Source organism: Mastigoproctus giganteus, chromosome 12, assembly GCF_048544385.1.
Source record: "Mastigoproctus giganteus isolate SK-2022 chromosome 12, ASM4854438v1, whole genome shotgun sequence".
Taxonomy (NCBI): Eukaryota; Metazoa; Arthropoda; class Arachnida; order Uropygi; family Thelyphonidae; genus Mastigoproctus; species Mastigoproctus giganteus.
The window spans coordinates 144,142,229-144,161,283 of NC_143586.1; the positions used below are offsets into that span (position 1 = coordinate 144,142,229).

Consider the following 19,055-nt stretch of genomic DNA (forward strand, 5'->3'; position numbering starts at 1 on the left):
GCAGTTCTTCTTCAGAGACTGTAATTAGGTCCCACTCGCTGATGACACCTTTTGATGAATTTAGTGTTTTGTGGGGGTAATTGATACTGTCAACCCACCAAATGTTGTTTTTAACAGTCGCTCAGAATGGTTTGAGGTGGCTGTTTCAATCAGGTCTCCAGATTGCTGTCTTTTAACCATTTTTGGTGATCCAGCAATAGACTCCAAGATTTTCTGAATTAGGAATGGTGATAACTTACCCATAGTTTGGGTGGAAAGAGAACGAATCATCACCAGGAAATTGGTGAATCATCATGACATTCTGCTTCTCTTTGTAGTCTTTTTAGGTTGACTTGAGTCATGGTCAATGTTAGTAGTTTCTGCTCTTGAGCTCGAAGGCTCAGTTTGGATAATTATTTTTATCCACGATGGCTCCTTTTGGTGTGTGTGGGGGAGGGAGGAGCTATTAGCCTGATGTCTGATTTAGTATGGTTTTTAATGATCATTCAGGGCTGTTGGACAATTTGGCTAAGGAGTCTATTATTTTTTTTGGTTTCATTTCTGATGACAATCTATTACTGATTTATTTCTTGCTTCATAGGTGTACTTATGAATGTTCTCATGTCTAAAGAAAAAATACAGACAGAATATCTGTTGAACAATCTTCCAAGTAAAGTTCCACTGTTCTTGGTAGCCAATTCTTGCTCTGTTTAAATGCATCCAGGTACTTGATGATTTCCAACTCTTGCATTAAAGCCACTCATCAAGATTACACCACATATTCTCAATTTGCTTTTTATTTAATTAGGTTTTTTTTTTCATTCCAGAAACAGGTATATTGGTTCATGATCACAAACATTTTAGACACAATTACTTTCAATGTAATTTAAAGGGCATAGTGAACACAGATGAAAAGCTACAGAAATAGACTCCTTTCTGCATTAAGGGGTTCTTTAATTTTGTAATAAATTTTACAGAAAATTAAAAACAATATCACCAAAGTCATATCATGAACTATTCTTTATTAGCAAGAATTTAGCAGATTTGTAACTTAAAGCTGAATAAGGTTCATCTCAAAAGAAAGTGCGCACGCACACACAATAAAATGTTGAGGCCTTTCAATGTTTACACTATTGATAATTTTCTGTAAAATTTATTATAAAATTAAACAACTTTTAACATTGAGAAGTGTTCTTATTTTTGTAGAAATACATTTTCCTTTGTGACTTGTGACTGATAGACAAATTAAACAACTCCCTCTCACTTGGAGGGGGAGAACTCAACCTGGCCAATGAATTAGAACAGGACAGAAAAATATTACTTAGTAAAAAAAATTAATACTATTTTTTAACATACACATATTTCTATAGACATCACTGTTTCTTAACATGCTTTTATGAATGTGTTCTTGTACATACTTTTCCAATTTGTTGCCAAAACAGCCTTGAAGGTATTTCTTTCTTTCCACTATTATCACAAAAGCCCAAAAAGCATCATTTTCATTCAAATTGATTAAGAGATTTCCAGCAATGTAAGACATACCTAGTCAGAAATGAATATTAAAATATTAAATTTTAGCTTTCCAATACCCTAGTTATAGTGGATTTCTCATTTTTTTTATTTGGGTTATTATTACTCTAAGCTATTAAGGTAAAATATATAGGCTGATCACAGCAGAATTCATTTAGTTCTCTTCATCAAATGTAATTTATCTGTTTTACTGAAAGAAAGTAATTTGTTTTATTTATATAAAAGCACTATTAGGAACACACACACGGCCTTATATTTTACATGGTGAATATTCCTCATATATTTTTTAAACACTGGTAAAAACTTTACAATGTTTTCAAAGTGGGCAAGGCTATACTGCTATATTCTACTCTGCTGTGTCAAAATAAAAAAAACAAATGAATTTTTTGGAATCATTCTTAGAAGTTGATAGCTTAAACAGATTCAAGGCAGAACTAGACAAACATATGGAGCGAGTGGATGGGTGAAATGAGAAGGGTGTGTGTGTTTTTTTTTTTTTTTTTTTTTTTTGGCTGATGCTATATACGCTTGCTTTCTTGCACCATGTGCCCTTGCTAATGACAGCTCACAAGATTGCTGAGATGGCTTTGTCCCCTATGCAGCATACACTTTGAGTTGCTGGATTTATGAACTAAAATGCCAATGCATAAATAATTGAATACAATTAATGTATGATGGAATAAAGGATTTCATCTGCTGGGGATCCCATCTCATCAGAAACTACAAACCACTGGTGTCCAAAACAACCAAGGGATAGCATTTCAAAGGCCTCTAAATGTCCCAAAGGGATAAGCAATGATCTAATGCTACGCAAACCACTAACAAATGAAGTATTCACCCAGAGAAAGCTGAAGACAAAGATGAAGCAAAGGCAGAACTTCTTTAGTGATCATTCCCCACACACAATGCCTAATAATACAAAAAATTAATCAAAAATGGGTTCACAGAGAATGAACAATTTATGGAAAATTGTACTATTAAAATGAATTAAATATATAAAAATTAAATATATATAAAAAATGTTAAAAATTATGAAGTACAGAAATAGACCTGGATATTCCAAAATAATCAAGAGCTAGAAAGAGACATTACTGAATATCAAATTTCCTGTAGAAAAATAAAAAAGTAAGGATTTTTCTTCCTTGGGGAGGGAGGACCAAGAGGAATACAACTGGCATTGATATCAAACCAATGGATCCTGGCCGTAACTAACTAAAATATTCAACTAAAGATAAAATAAAAATTTTCTCTACGGAAATTCTCTGGCAGGAGGGGAACTCAGACAAGAAGTAACGAACCTATCTAGAGTTCACCATACCAGTAAGTCAGCTTTACCTCTTATGGCATAATTGAAAGTGTGGATTTTCGTTCTGCACCTGTGTATGGTAATTGGGCACAGAACAAAAGACACATCTTTTGAAATGATTTTTTTACCTACATCTCTAAATAAATGAAGTGAATAAACAAAGTTTCAGAAAGTGCCAAATCTTTATTCATTACACCTTTTCATACAAGAGGAAATATCACTTAGTTGGAAGGTTTGCAACTATTCCTGATTACTAGAAATCCTAAGAAATTCAATCATTTAATCTTTTGTCTTCAGTCTTTGCTGAGTAAATACTTCATTTATTAGTGGTTTGCACAGTATAGAATTACAGCCTTTTAACCAGCCCTTTGGCACGTTTTAAAGGTTATCAAAATGCTATCCATTGGTTGTTTTGGACACTGGTGCATTGTGGTTCCCCATGGGATGTCACCAAAGAAGATAAATTCTTTATTCATTACACCTTTTCATTGTATTCAATTATTAGTAAAATAATAAGAGGAATTTACCTCAATACAGTGCGTAGAACACTTCCGTATGATACCCTCCAGAAATTAAAACAGAAAAAACAAAAAAAAATCGACAACTTACCGGTACATTAGAGTAAAATATAAATAATTAAATTTAACACAATTCAAATCAATTTAAAACAATTATTGAAGACCTTCATAGATTTGCGACGGGAAGCACAGGCCTCAGAAATAAAAAACAGACACGTTAATAAGTTGCAAACATCATCAAGACACGTCATTTAATGATTTTTATAGATTTAATTTAATGATTTTAAAGATTAATTTAATGATTTTAAAGACACGTCATTTAATGATTTTAAAGATTAATTATATTAATCATTTAATCTTTTGTCTTCAGCCTTTGCTGAGTAAATACTTCATTTATTAGTGGTTTGCATAGTATAGAATTACAGCCTTTTAATCAGCCCTTTGGCACGTTTTAAAGGTTATCAAAATGCTATCCATTGGTTGTTTTGGACACTGGTGCATTGTGGTTCCCCATGGGATGTCACCAAAGAAGATAAATTTTTTATTCATTATACCTTTTCATTGTATTCAATTATTAGTAAAATAATAAGAGGAGTTTACCTCAATATAGTGCATAGAACACTTCCGTATGATACCCTCCAGAAATTAAAACGGAAAAAACGAAAAAAATCGACAACTTACCGGTACATTAGAGTAAAATATAAATAATTAAATAATCAATTTAACACAATTCAAATCAATTTAAAACAATTAAAGAAACAATTATTGAAGACCTCCATAGATTTGCGACGGGAAGCACAGGCCTCAGAAATAAAAAACAGACACGTTAATAAGTTGCAAACATTATCGGATAGGTCAAGACACGTTCATGCGAATTCTAACACATTGTCGCGGGCTTGCGACCAAGTTCATACGAGTTGGGTGACTCCCCCCCCCCACAGACACACAATGTGCTACCACAGAATATGTCAGCTAGTTCACGAACACCCCCTCACCCAGTATCCAACGAACCAACATATCAACAGGTTACAAATCTTTCCTCATGTACGCTATCGCAGGACCAGATTGCGTTTTTATCCAAAGGACTAAATTATAATTTACCACCTTGAAAACTGCCTAAAAAACAATGCATAATTGATATTGAATTTGGACTTCGTAATGTTCCACAAAAAAGATGTATTTATTCAACAAGTTAACCAAATAGTGAATAACATAAAAGAAACACGACTTCCTAAATTGAATACACATGACAGTTCAGCTTTACGAGAACTTCGGGGAAATAAGGACATTATTATACAGAGGGCAGATAAAGGAGATACAGTGGTAATACTAGATAAACATGATTATATTAATAAGTTAGATTCGGTTGTGTCAGATACCTCCACTTATCGTGAAGTAGACCCGGCACTGTTGACCAATTTGGTCAATCAATACAATAAAACGTTAACCACGTATCGAAAAAACGACTACATTACTATGGTTCAGTTAAAGGAATTGAAGTCCAGAACATACAATATTCCTGCACTTTTCGGTCAGGTAAAATTACACAAGACTGGGTTTCCTATTCGACCTATCGTTTCCTACAGGAACTCGGCATTTTCATCCTTAGCCACACATGTATATAACATTATAAAACCCTTTAGACAGGTAATACAATTTGGGATTAAGAACTACGATACATTATTTAATAAGCTTAAAGACTGTAGACTCGGCGACAATGACAATTTATTCTCACTAGATGTTACCTCGTTATATACGAATGTAAACGTTGAATACACATTAGATATTATTTGGGATATGTTAAATAAAAACTCGACACCGATTAATTATACAAAGCTACCTATTAAGGAAATTTTTCACTTAATTAAACTGTTAGTTGAGGCTAACTACATCACCTTTCGAGACAAGGTGTACAAACAAATTTTTGGATTACCAATGGGTTTGAGCCTGAGTGGCTTAATGTCAGAGATCTATCTCTCAACGATTGAGCAGATACATTTGACACCTTTTCGAACCCGTATCACATACTATGCGCAAGTGCCATCTTTGAGGTGAAAGGAATCATACAGCGTATAATTTAGGCAACTGAGATCAGCGGTAGTTGAGTCAACCGATAACTGAGATTCTGTCAAAAAAAGTACTTGGGGTTTGGCAGGCTGCAAGTGGAAATGGACATCGTTGAGATTAGAGCTGAGACCATGTATATTTGTGAAATGGACTAGGAAGTGTTTAGGAGGTTTAGATCTTTTTGCAGATAAGCTTACTCATTAGTTTGACAATTCATGGTGTATTCAATAGTAAGAAAAAGTGGGGGGGGGGGCAATCTGTACGAATATTGAGCAATTAAACTTTTTTTTTACACTTTAGTGGAGTTGGATCATGAACAGGGGTTCTGGGACCATAAATGGCTTGAGAGTTTACATATTGGGGCAGCTAGCAATTCCATTAATAGAGACAAGGGTGTACACTTCATCCCCTCTTTGAAACCGTTGTTCTTGGACGAGATGAATGGTTTCAGCTAGTGCGCTCCCGAGCCATTTCCGGTTCTGGTGCATAAATGGGAAATTCCAAACGTATTCCTGAGGAAGTGTGTGATGAGTGCCGCAGATCTGCTATTTAAGGATGTGCTGCACAGCAGAAGTATGCTGTTGAGAAAGGAGACCGCTGTCTCCGAAAGCTACAGTCGTTACGGTATTTTAGTATTTTATTTTATTGTTTTTATCGCTTTTATCATATTTTATTTTACATTTCTTATTTTATTGTAAATTAAACTACATCAGTTTTAGACTATTATATTTTTATTCTATATACTTGTAATTTTATTTTATTGTAAATAAAGTGTTTTAGTTGCAGGACTGAAATTTTTTTATTTAAATACAGGCTGGTGTAAAGTTTAATTGCTCAATATGAATTGTCCCAGCCTTGTAGGCCTATTTGGAGATATGCTGTATGAAGTAATGAAATTTTTAGATATGGCGTACACATGGTAAGAATATACTTAGATCCTTGACATAATGTGGCCTTGACAATGCCACCCCCCCTACACACTACTCGGACTCCCTCCAGTCACTGTCTGGCAGAGTAGAGGTAGCAAGATTATACACTAGCTGATCTGGAAGCCTCCTAAAGCATTACCAATAGGTTCTGTCCGGTGTACTAACTAGCGGCCGGCTTGCGAACAGTGTTTTAGAGCTGTACCCTCGAAATATAAGGAAGATTGGATCTTGCCATGATGTTCATCATAACCTCAAAAGTCTTCTCCATCTCTTTCATCATGTAGTGATGGAAGAGATGGGGAAGGGTTGACTGGAACTTAGCTCTGGAGACTAAACATGGGTTCCACCACTTCAAGCCTCTAATAAGCAAAGTGGTGGTATTGCACTGGTTGATGAGTCATCTACCACCTAATATTGCCTGGTAACACAGAAGGGTAGCATTCCTCCATGTGGTGTGGGCACCACACCTCAACCCCTGCTTACTTTGGATCACATCTGGGTGGTCAACCACAGTGTGCTTGTGCATGGAGGTTATACTCAGGATTACTAACAGTCCCACCATCGTATAGATTCCATGATCGGGAAGGGTTAGTCATTCTAAATAATAAAAATAAGATGTCTTCGCTTTCCTGACTTGATTTATTACTTATACGATGCAAGTTGGCTGTACTTTATAAACTAAATGAACAAACTTTTGAACTAACAAAAGGAGCGATTCCTTGGCCATAGAAATGCTCGGCACTCGCAACCAAGATGATGAAGAATGGCTAAGCATCCTGTAAAAAGATGAAGCACACTCCACTTTGTCTGGTATTAGCACCAGTGGTGGTGCTAATACCAGACAAAGTAAGGTGTGTTTCAAAACAGATCATACCCCAACCCATATTCTACTCCCCCACATCTCTTTCATTATGTAGTGACAGTTTGGTGTGGGGTTCACTGCTCATTTCAACCTTGATTCATACTTTTAGGAAGTAAAATGGATCAAAAACACACACCATCATAACAGTATGGAAGAACAGTTTGTCTACCCAGATATTATCCACTCTACAAGGGTGACAAGCAATGGGAAAGCCCCCCCCCCCCCCGATGATCAAGAAAACCTGTAATCAACATTTTCCTGACAGAGTAATTTCTCATCATTTTCCTGGTACATGGTCCCCATGATCAACAGGATTAACACTGGTGGATTTCTGGTTATGGTGAAACCTAAAGTCCAGAGTTCATATAGGGACCTTCATAACCGTACAACAACTGAAAGCATCTGTAATTAAAAAGTAATGTCCAAGGCAAAGTTGTTGTTATTTGGATTTTAGGAGCATTAGCAACTAAGGCCATATTGCTCCGGGAATATGCGGTGGTCATTCCCTGACCTTTCCGTATCCTCCGTATTTGGTGGGCACGGACTCAAACCCCAGCGAGAAGCGTGTGCTATGCACTGCTGCTCCTGCCCACCTAGCTACGGAGGCGCCCCAAGGCAAAGTACTTCCATCAATTGTTTCCTTGGGTAATCAGCTGTAAGTCATGTGTTGTAAATATTAGCAGCAGTCCTATCAAAGTCTGTACTGGTAAGAAAGTTTTCTGTTTCATTCTGTTGTCAGTTTTTAGCATTAGTAGAGGCATATGATGCAAGAAAGCAAGTTTATGCAGCATCAGCCAAAAAAAAAAAAAAAAAACCCACTCCCATTTTACCCCTCTGTTCTTTCCAAATACCTGTCCAGCTCAGCCTTAAATTTATTTAGGCTATCAACTTCCACAACAAAGGATGGAAGTCTGCTCCACCAACCAACTACATGCTGGCTAAAGGCAAACTTCTGCACATCTATCCTACATCTGTCTTTCCTTAATTTGAATTTATGCAGTCTCAGGTGATTATTCTTCCTCTGAACAAGAGGAAGAATCCCATCAGCATCGAGCATGCTCAAATCATTCAAGGCTTTATACACCTCAATCAGATCACCTCGCAGGTGCCTAGCCTCCTCCTCCAGACACTGTAATTTGCAAAACTTAAGCCTTTCTTCATAAGAGCAACCCCTTTGTTCCATTCACTAATCTTGTTGCCCTTCTCTGTACTTGTTCCAACAGCTCTACATCCTTCTTAAAATGAAGCCTCCACACCTGTATACAGTGTTCAAGGTATGGCCTCACCATTGCCTTATACAAGTGGATAGTCACCTCCTTATCCCTGCTAGAAAAATTCTTGTTCACAAGACACCATGGGCTACTTTTGCAGACCATCTGCACTGCTTCGAAAACTTCATATTTGCCTGCACAATTACCTCCCCAGGATCCTTTTCGTTCTCTAACACTGTCAGTGTAGTACCACATAGTTGATACGTCACTCTAGGGTCACTGCTTTCCATATGTAGTACTTTACATTTGTCAATGTTAAACTTCATTTGCCACTTCTCAGCTCATCTGCTCAACTTTTCTAGATCCTGTTGCAGCAGCGTACTGTCATTAGTGTCCTTAACAACCCTGCCGACCTTCGCATCGTCTGCAAACTTGGACATTAAGCTTGACATTTATAAATACATTTCACATTTATAAATACAGAAAACAACAATGGACCCAACACTGAACCCTGAGGACTCCACTAATAACATTAGTCCACGATGAGCAGTGTCCATTGATTACCACTCTGTCTTCTCACACTCAGCCATCCCTTTATCCATAGCAGCAATTTGCCTCCAATCCCACACTGCTCCAACCTGTTCAGCAGTCTTCAATGTGCAACAGTATCAAAAGCCTTTCTAAGATCCAAATATATGATATCAAAGTTATTCCCTGCATCCAGTCCCTTTGTGACCACATCATAGTATCCAATCAAATTGGTCAGGCAAGACTTTCCCTTAACAAAACCATGCTGTGTCTGAGCTATAACTGAAGTCTTGTCTAGATGATCCTGCAGTGCTTCTTTAACCAGTGACTCCATTACTTTTCCTGGAACAGAAGTTAAACTAGCAGGTCTATAATTACTTGTGTCGCTCTTTGATTCTCCTTTGTGAACTGGGGTCACATTTTCACATCTTCAGTCCATGGGTTCTTCCCTGAGTCCAAGGAAGCTCTCATAATTATGGCTAAGGGTTTGCTTACTTCCTTTGCTGCCTCCTTTAATATAACTGGATAGATCCCATCCACACCAGGTGCCTTTCTTGTGTTTATCTTCAACAATTTCTCCTCCACTTTACTCTCAGTTAGTACAAGATTCTCTAGCTTACTGCCAGAGTTGAATACACCTCTGGCATTCCCCTCGCTGAATAACACCTCATATGTGAATGTCGATGCAAAATATTAATTTAGTGTGTTAGCTACCTGAGCAGGATCATCAACAGTTGACCCATCGATATCAAGTGGACCAATCTGATTCATCCCCTTCCTTCTAGAGTTTACATAAGTAAAGAACTCTTTGCGGTTTTTCTTTGCATCCCTTGCCAAAGATTTCTCATAATCTGCCTTCGCCTGCCTAACCTCCTTTGTAACTTGGTTACAGATCAACTTGTATCTATCATAGGCTTCTGTGTCTCGTGTTAATTTGTATGCATCCCATGCATTTTTCTTCTCTGCCATATGTGTCATTAGTTCATCTGACATCCATTTAGGCCTAAACCTTGAACAATATTTCTTAGTTGGTATGTAAAGCCTAGTAGCTTCCAAGATAAGTTCTTTGAATGCTTCCCATTTTGAATTTGCTGTTGGTAACATCATCAGATGGTCCCACTGTATAGAATTTAAATACTGTCTCAGACCATCGTAGTCGCCTTTATGAAAGCAATAACCCTTCCCTTTACCCCTAATGGTAGTTACCTCTTTGAGTAAATCCCACTTCAGCACACTGTGATCACTGCCACCTAGTGGTTCCTTTATCTGCAGATTCTTAATGCATAAAGAATCACTACTGATAATCAAATCAAGAGTATTACTCCCTCTAGTTGCCTCCTGAACATGCTGTTGTAGAAAACAATCATCCAATAAATCCACAAAAGCTTTGCTAGTGTGTGAGTGACCAGCCCACAAATTCCAGTCAATATCTGGGAAATTAAAATCTCCCATTATAAGACTCTCTGATTTACTGGCCCACTCTATTTCCCTGTACAGTTTCTTATTATATTCATCAGAGTCATTAGGCCTATAGCACACTCCTACTCTCAATTTTGATCTCCCAATGCTTATGTCACACCAAACTGACTCGACACTACACTGTCCAGCAATGTCGACTGGCTTCACTTCCTTGGATTTTATGTGTTTCTTAAATAATAGCATAACCTCTCCTCCCTTCCTATCCTGTCTATCCTTTCTGTAGATGTTGTACTCCCCAAATTCCAGTTCTGCATTCCTTATATCTGTGTGACACCATGTCTCTGATATCCCAACAATATCTGCCTTTGATGCTTTGAGCAATACCTCAAAGTCATCAAATTTATTTACTAAACTCCTAGCATTGGTGTACACGCAAGTATACATGCACCTGTTTCTATTCTTAGCTACCCTAACACAACCCATGTGTTTACTTGTACCGCAATGACTCCCAGCAGTCTCTGAAATATCCTGCATCTTGTTTTTCAGGCTTCTGCTCATTCCAATAGAAGCAGTGCAAGAATCACTTTCACCTCTGCCAGTGGCTACTGTTAATCTATTAGCCTTTGTATCCCCCAAAGCTAGCAGTTTTCCGATCCACCTAACACTGCCTCGATAGCATTAGCAAATATTCTTGCACCCTTTCTATTTAAGTGTATCCCATCCCTGTAGAAGCAGTTTCTCCTGTTAACAAGTACAGTCCAGGCTGAAAAAAATTCTACCCCTTGAGCCTTGCACAATTTTTCCAGGGCTGAATTGATCGACAAGGCTCTCACATATACTCCCTCCTATCGTGTCTGGGCAGAATTGCAGACACTTTCAAATTCACCCTAATTCACGGCTTTTTTTCAACAGTGACCTGTACTTGTTAAGTAATTCTGCCGGTCTCCTACTCTTGATATCATTAGTGCCAATGTGTACAACTATATCACCTTTTGTGCCCTTAAAAGATGATATCTGCTCTACAATGTCATCTACCTTTGCCCCTGGTCCTGTTCCACCTATCCTTTTTACAAAGCATGTTTCCCATTTCCCTGACAATAGAGTCACCAACAACTACTTTGTACTAAAGGTGACTAAGAATAGTCACAAACACTGGATGCCATAAACCTCAACTATGCAATTATGCAAATTTAACATTAGATATCCTGATGTATATGCCTAATACAGGAACATTTCACAATTCAATGATTTTAAGCAAACATTACACTTAACTAATTGCAGTTCAATATCTATAAGCCATCTTATTTTTAATCTGATGCCTGTCAATGCAATATCTAGTAATAAAGTTTAAAATATATAAATATGAAAATGAATACTGTACTAAAGTCTAAGAAATTGTATATTACCTTGACAATAACCATTATTTGGATTGTATCTGCAATATAATGCTAATATCCTGAAAAGTGCTGCACGTCCTTCATTACCTTCAGGAGAATTCATCATAAATTTGCGGTGAGTGGGGAATGTTCTGTCTATACAAATATATAAAAAAATTACTTCACCAGTTAAATAGAATGAAAGCCAAAACAAAACAAAATTGGGCCATACTTAACAAAATTTTCACAAAAGAAATTAGCTATGAGTTTTTCAATTTAGCATTACTCTTTGTTTACTTTTTGTTTTAGCATAACATATTAAACTGATAAAAAAAGCACTTTTTTATTATTACATTCCAACCAATTAATGAATAAAAAGTACCTTGTAGATTGATAAGATACTTTTTATCTGTCACATCAAACACAAGAGGTGTTAGAACATATAGTACTTTGGTGCCATGTGGGCTTGAAGGGCGAGAAGACAAAGATACTTGATGATAATGAACTTGGATTTCTGTAGATTCTAATTTTCAGGAAACACATGAAGGAAGGTTGTTCCAAAGAAAAATAAGTGAAAGGGATAAATCAGGAAGAAAGAAAGTAGTTCTGTGAGTTTAGAGATGAGCAAAGAATGGATGTTGATTAGTTCAGGAATATATTCAGATTTGGAAGAAATAATTGGAATTACAGCTGCTAGTCCAGAAGAACGCAGTCACATTTATATAAAAGGTACACAGGAAGGTGCTGACTGGGTTAGCCGGGTGGGTAAAGTGCCTGCCTGGCAACCCAAAGGTCGCGGGTTTGAATTCCGCCTCGGGCTTGGATCAAAGTACTGCAAAAACCTTGGGAGGTGCATTATGGCCACAGAAGCCGATGCGCCAACAACTACCAAAAAAAAAAAAAAAAAAAAACACAGGAAGGTAATGAGGGACTGTGTTTTAGAGAGCAGAAAGAGAGTCTGAATGAGAGGGATCATTAAGTTGAGTGACCTCTTTTTTATAGTCTATGAGCTTAACAGAATAGGATTTGGGAGCATGCCTACATATGTGGGAAAAAATATTCCAAGACAGGGAAGGAACAGCTACAGGCTATACTGCTCATAGCCTGTAGCTGTTTAGAAGATATGCAATATTGAGAGCGAAGGAGAAAGCCTAGTTTCTCCTAAGTAGAGAAAGCAACATTTGTGATATGCTTATTTGCATAATATGGGGTGATTATCCTGAATAAAGATGTGTATTCTCATTTAGAAATCTCGGTGCTGGTGAATATGAACGTGGAAGCAGCAAACTCTATTTTGCAAGAAATAAGACAATACTGAGTTTTAGGAGTATTGAAACTAAGTTTTCTTTGTCTTACTTTTTTTTTCTGCTTGTACAAGCTTGCTTCCTTGCATCATGTCATTACTAATACTATGGAAACCAAAGCAGAAGCATCTATTATTGTTCACAGTGGAGTTTACTGGGGAAAAGCTGGTTAGGAGACATGTAATTATTCAAAAAGCCAAAAGAACCAATGCTTTTCAAAAGAGTAGCAAAAATTAAGTGATGAAGTTACAATGAAGGACAATCAAAGAAGTGGCTGACATAAGCATGACATTTGCAATATATGCAAATATCACAAGAGTGGAGCAGAAGACTATCCTGAAAATTAGCAGCAAAATTTCATGTTTCTTTTGAGAAGCACAACAATATCGTAACTGTGGCATTAAATGTATCCTGCATTTGTGCCAGATGGTTTCACTTTAGAGGTGAGCAAAACAAGTGAATTAATCTGTCAATGATCTGTGGCAGAGGCAAAACAAAATCCTGACTTTTAATTCTCCATCGTCACTTGGTGAATCACGACGACATTATGATCCAGAGAAAAGTGAACTACGAAAGACTGTTACTGTGCTACAATGGTCACAAAACAGACTAGAAATGAAGCCAAAAGAGTGGTTTCTTTTGCAGGAAAACCACAAGGCCTCATACAACCCAAGCATGATAAAACACCCTAATAAGAATTTAAAAATTTGTGAAATACCTCAACTCCTTGGGATTTTCAGACTTCTCTGAAATTCAAAGAACATTTATGGGGATGAAAATTAGCAAGCAATATGGTAGTTAAAAATGTCTCAGCTAAAAAATTCCTAATATTCAGAAAATGGCCTGCAGCACATTTTCAAAATGTGCTTGAGCCAGTATAAGCAGTACCTTCCTCTTCTAGTTCTTTGCCCTCAGGTTCAGGGCTCCATTCATGCCATGCTTCTCTATCTTGTGCTTTCCTTTTTAATTCCTGCATTATTTCCTCTTTCTATCCAATCTATCATTCCAATTCTCCTTCTCCCAACAGCTCTCTTCTCACATCTTCCTCTCAATTACTTTCCTCAACATGCTTTCTCTTCTCAATCCATGTCCTATAAAGTTCCTTTGCCTTGTTCTTAGTTCTTTTATTAACGTTCTCTCTTCGCCTACTTTCCTCAAAACTTGCTTATTACTCACCCTCTCCATTCATTTCACCCTTTCCATTCTTCTCCACACCCACACCTCACTTCTAGCCGTCTAATCTCCTCTCTTCCCAGTGTTTATGTCTCTAAGCAATACAGTACAACAGTCCATATTAATGTTTTCACCATTTGCTTTCTTAATTCCTTCTTGAAATTCCTTCTCTTCTTAGTTCTTTTCTATTGCTAAATGCCTCTTTGCCCATTGCAATTCTTGTTTTTATTTCCTCCAGACCTTTTCCATTTTTTGTCAGTATGCTTCCCAAGTATCTGTATCTGTCCACCAGTTCAAATATTATTCCGTCTAATTTTACATCGATTCTTCTTCCTGGCCACTTTGAAATGAACATTATCTTGGTTTTCTTGCTGTTAATCTTCATATTTTACTCCTTTACTTTCCTGTTCAAGATATTCAAGGAACTTAGTAATTGTTCCTCATTATTAGCAATCAATTCCTGATCGTCTGCATATCCTATTGTCTTTATCTTCTCCCCCTCCTACTTTTCTGCTCATACCACCACTTTGCTTATTGGAGGCTTGAAGTGGTGGAACCCATGTTTAGTCTCCAGAGCTAAGTTCTGTCAACCCTTCCCCATCTCTTCCATCATGCAGTATGACTGACGTCTTTTGAGGTTATGATGAACATTCTGGCTAGATCCAAACTTCCTTACACTTCGAGGGATTCACCTCTAAAATGGTGTTCGCACACTGGCCACTAGTTAGTCCACTGGACCCAACCTATTGGTAACTTTCCAGGAGGCTTCTGGATCAGTTAGTATATAGCTTGCTACCTCTACTCTCCTAGATAGTGACTGGAGCAAGTCCAAGCAGTGTGTGTGTGTGTGTGTGTGTGTGTGTGTGTGCACGCGCAAGGGGCATTGTTGAGGTCGTGTCAAGGATCTGGGTATATTCTTACCATGTGTACACCATATCCAAAAATTTCATTACTTCATACAGCATGGGCCTCCCGACCCATTTTTTCTTACTACTGAATACATCATGAATTGTCAAAGTAATAGAGCAAGCTTATCTGTGAAAAGATATAAATCTCCCAAACACTTCCTAGTTCATTTCACAAATATACATGGTCTCAGTTCTAATCTCAATGACGTCCATTTCCACTTACAGTCTGCCAAACCTCATGTACTTTTTCTGACAGAATCTCAGTTATCAGTTGATTCAACGACTGCTCATCTCAGTTGTCCAAATTATTCACTGTATGATTCCTTTAGCCTCAAAGGTGGCACTTGTGTATATGTCCGATCCGATATTCCCTGTCAGAGACTTGGTAATTTGGAATCTCCATTTTTCGATCTTCGCTGGCTTAAAATCTCTCTACCTCATTGTGTTAAATTCACCTATTGTCTCTACTGTTCTCCCAACTCCAGTAATCACTTGGAGCTCTTTGACTTCCTCTCTTTGCTACTTGACTTTTTCCAGTCCAACTTCCCTAACAGTGAGGTAATTTTCCTTGGTGATTTTAATGTTCACAACTCCAGTTTTCTAGTCACACAGACCCAGCTGGTCGAGATGCTGAGACTTTTGCAATTACTAATGACCTCACACAGAGTGTTCATTTACCTACCAGAATACCAGACAATCCTAACCATACAGCCAACACACTTGATCTTTTTCTCACAAACAACCCTTCTAAGTATACAGTTGAAGTGAGTGGTCCTTTAGGCACCTCAGATCACAACTTGGTGATTGTCTCTTCTCCAATGGAGCATTTATCTCATGGCTATTCCCAACCTTGTATTGTTTGGCATTACAAGAATGAAAAATGGGATGACCTGCGAGATTTCTTTTCCTTGGTTGGATTAGTGTTTCAAAACTTCTGATGTTAACTTTTGCTGAGATCGTGTCAGTGAAATTATTCTTGTAGGAATGGAATCATTTCTTCCACACTCCACTTTAAAATCCCGTTCTTTATCTAAACCTTGGTTTTCCAATAAATGTTCTAAGGCTGTTCATGAGAAAAATGTTACAAATCATAATTGGCTTGTTTCCAATTCTTCAGTTTTATTTTCTGCCTACACTAAAGCTCGCAACAATTGTAAAGCAGTTATTAATCAGTCCAAACTAGATTTTGAACAGGCTAAGAATAGAAAACTTGCTTCTTGCCCTAATGGTAGCTGAGTATTCTGGTCTCTTGCCAAAGCTATTGGCTGCAACTTTTTCGCATCTCTGCTCCCACCACTGTCAAAACCAGATGGTTTTATTGTCACTTCAGCCAAGGATAAAGCTGACTTGCTAGAATCCCATTTTTCTTCCAACTCATGTATTAATGATCTTGGTAAAACACCTTCCACCATCCCCAACATGCTGCATTCAATGCCTCCTGTGGTCTTCCGTCATAAGGATGTAAGAAGGATTTTGAAGAATCTCGATGCTAAGAAAGCTACAGGTCCTGACATTTCTCCATTTGTTCTCAAAACCTATGCTCCTGAACTTACTTCTGTTGTTTGCGGCCTTTTTTCACTTTTTTATTCCAAAGATGTTTTTCCTTCTGCTTGGAAATTTGCTCAAATCCAGCCAGTTCCTAAAAAGGATGACAAATCCCTCTCATCCAATTATCGTCCCATTGCAATTACTTCTACTCTTTTCTAAAGTAATGGAGAAATCAATTAACCGCAAACTTTTAAACTACCTAGAAACCTTCTGTCTGATCCACGAATGCCAGTATGGATTCCATCAGTGTTGGAGCTGGTGATATTCTGGCTTATGTTACTATGGACAAATTCAATGAAAAAGTTTGGCGAAACACAAGCAGTTGCTCTTGACATCTCAAAGGCTTTTGATTGTTTGGCATAAAGGTCTTCTAAATAAGCTTCCATCTTATGGTTTGTCAACTGTTTTTTGTAATTGGTTATCCAATTTTCTCTCTGACTGCCTACTGAGGTTGATGGTAAATGGCTCTCTGTCTTCTAACTTCTTCACTAATGCTGGTGTTCCTCAAGGTTCAGTTCTTTCCCCCTCACTCTTTTCCTCTTGTATATTAATGACCTTCTTCCATTGACCAGAAATTCTATCCATAGTTTTGCTGATGACAGCGCATTGCATTCCAATTTCCAGTTTGAGAAACCTTGCCCTACTCAATCAGCTTCAACTTCTCGCGTATCCACTACCAATTCCTTAAATGCCAATCTCCGGGTAATTCTCCAGTGGGGCAAAGACAACTTAGTTGATTTCAATCCTTCTAAAACTGACACACTGATTTCTAGGCAAGATGATATATCTCTTTTGGGGATTACCCTGACTTCTAATCTGTCTTGGCACAAACACATTACAAATGTTTCTTTCTCTGTATCTAAAAAACTTGGTTTTTCTCTTTCGCTCTAGACGTTACTTTTCTCCAAAAAGCTTTTCACTCTGTACAAATCGCATATCCGTCCTACCATGGAATATTGTTCCCACATCAGGGGCGGTGCTGCCAAAACCTCTCTCAGGCTTCTAGATTTCATTCACAAGAGGTCAGGTAGGTTCATCAATGACTCATCTCTAACAGTCTCTCCACTCTGTCTCATAGACGTACTGTTTCTGCTGCATGCCTTTTCTACAGATACTTCCATGGGCACTGTTCTTCTGAATTGGCTTCTATAATTCCTGCTCTCTCTTTCAAAACAGTCCGAACATGTGTTGCCACCAGCCAACATCCATTTACAGTCCAACTTCAAACTCACAGAGCCAACTTTTCATCTTCCTCGTTTATTCATTCAACTGCAGTTTTCTGGAACAACCTTTCTTCATACATATTTCCTGAAAAGTCATGTCTAATGTCAACAAATATCTTCTTTCATCTTCTCAACCTCCACCCAAGCACTGTACTAAGTACTACAGGTTCTAATGCCTCTCGTGTTTGGGGTTTTCATTAAAAAAAAAAACCCTCTTTCATCAATGCTTGTACATATAAATTAAATAGTAAAGGGGACATGGAACAATCTTGCCTTACACCCCTACCAATATCTACTACTTCTGATTCTTCTCCATCAATCCAAATTGCAGCTGCCTGTCCCATGTAAAGTTCCCAAATTAGTTTAAGATCTCTTTTATATAGGACTATCTTTCTTAGGACTTCCATCAGCCTAAGCCAATTCACTCTGTCAAAAGCCTTTTCGAGGTCAACAAAACAGATTGCCAGATCTTTTCCTATTTTGATACTTCTTTCTGCTAGTGTTCTTAATATTCCTATTGCCTCTCTGGTCCCACAGTCTTCTCTGAACCTGAACTGATTTTCTATGAATTCACAATCACTTGCTTTAATTCATTCTGAGAGAATGTTTAGCAATATTTTTGAGGAGCTGGAAATTAAACCAATTGTCCTATATCGGTACAATCTGTTGCATTTTTCTTCATTTCTAATGGGATGATTACGGAATTGAGAAAGTCTTTGGGCCAGCTTCCACATCATATATTTTCTTGCAGATCCCAAATAATTCTTCCTTTGCCTCTTCTCCAAATCCTTTTAAATTTCTGCTGGTATATTATCTAGTCCATCTTTCCGTTTTTTAATGAGGACACTGCCTTTTCAAATTCTTCTCTGATTAGTTTTGGTCCTAAGGTCTCTTCTTCATCTTCTGCTGTCACTGGCTAGAACTTAGGTTTATTTATTTTATCATATAGTTCTTCTATATATTTCTTCCATCTTCTCCTTATGTGTTCTTTGTCATATAGAATTTTTTCCGTTCTTGTCTTTTATCTTTCCACTAGTCTTATTCTTCTTATTATTCTTTCTCTGCATGTTCCTCCCACCATTTTTCTCTTGCTTCATCCATTGCCCTTCTAAGTTCATTATTCAAACTTCTATATTTAATCCTTGCCTCTTCTAAATTTTGGTGCTTACATTTT

At 37.5% G+C, this 19,055-nt stretch overlaps 1 protein-coding gene across 1 annotated transcript in view; it reads right to left on the reverse strand.

The window, feature by feature from the left end:
• Positions 1–19,055, reverse strand: part of LOC150077482 (uncharacterized) — a 142,743-nt gene that overhangs the window by 59,646 nt on the left and 64,042 nt on the right. Inside the window, exons 5-6 of the mRNA XM_090385916.1 lie at positions 11,756–11,881; positions 1,398–1,521 (exon numbers count right to left, since the gene is read on the reverse strand). Coding sequence (XP_090242042.1) covers positions 1,398–1,521; positions 11,756–11,881 — 250 coding nt within the window. The remainder of the gene's footprint in view (positions 1–1,397; positions 1,522–11,755; positions 11,882–19,055) is intronic.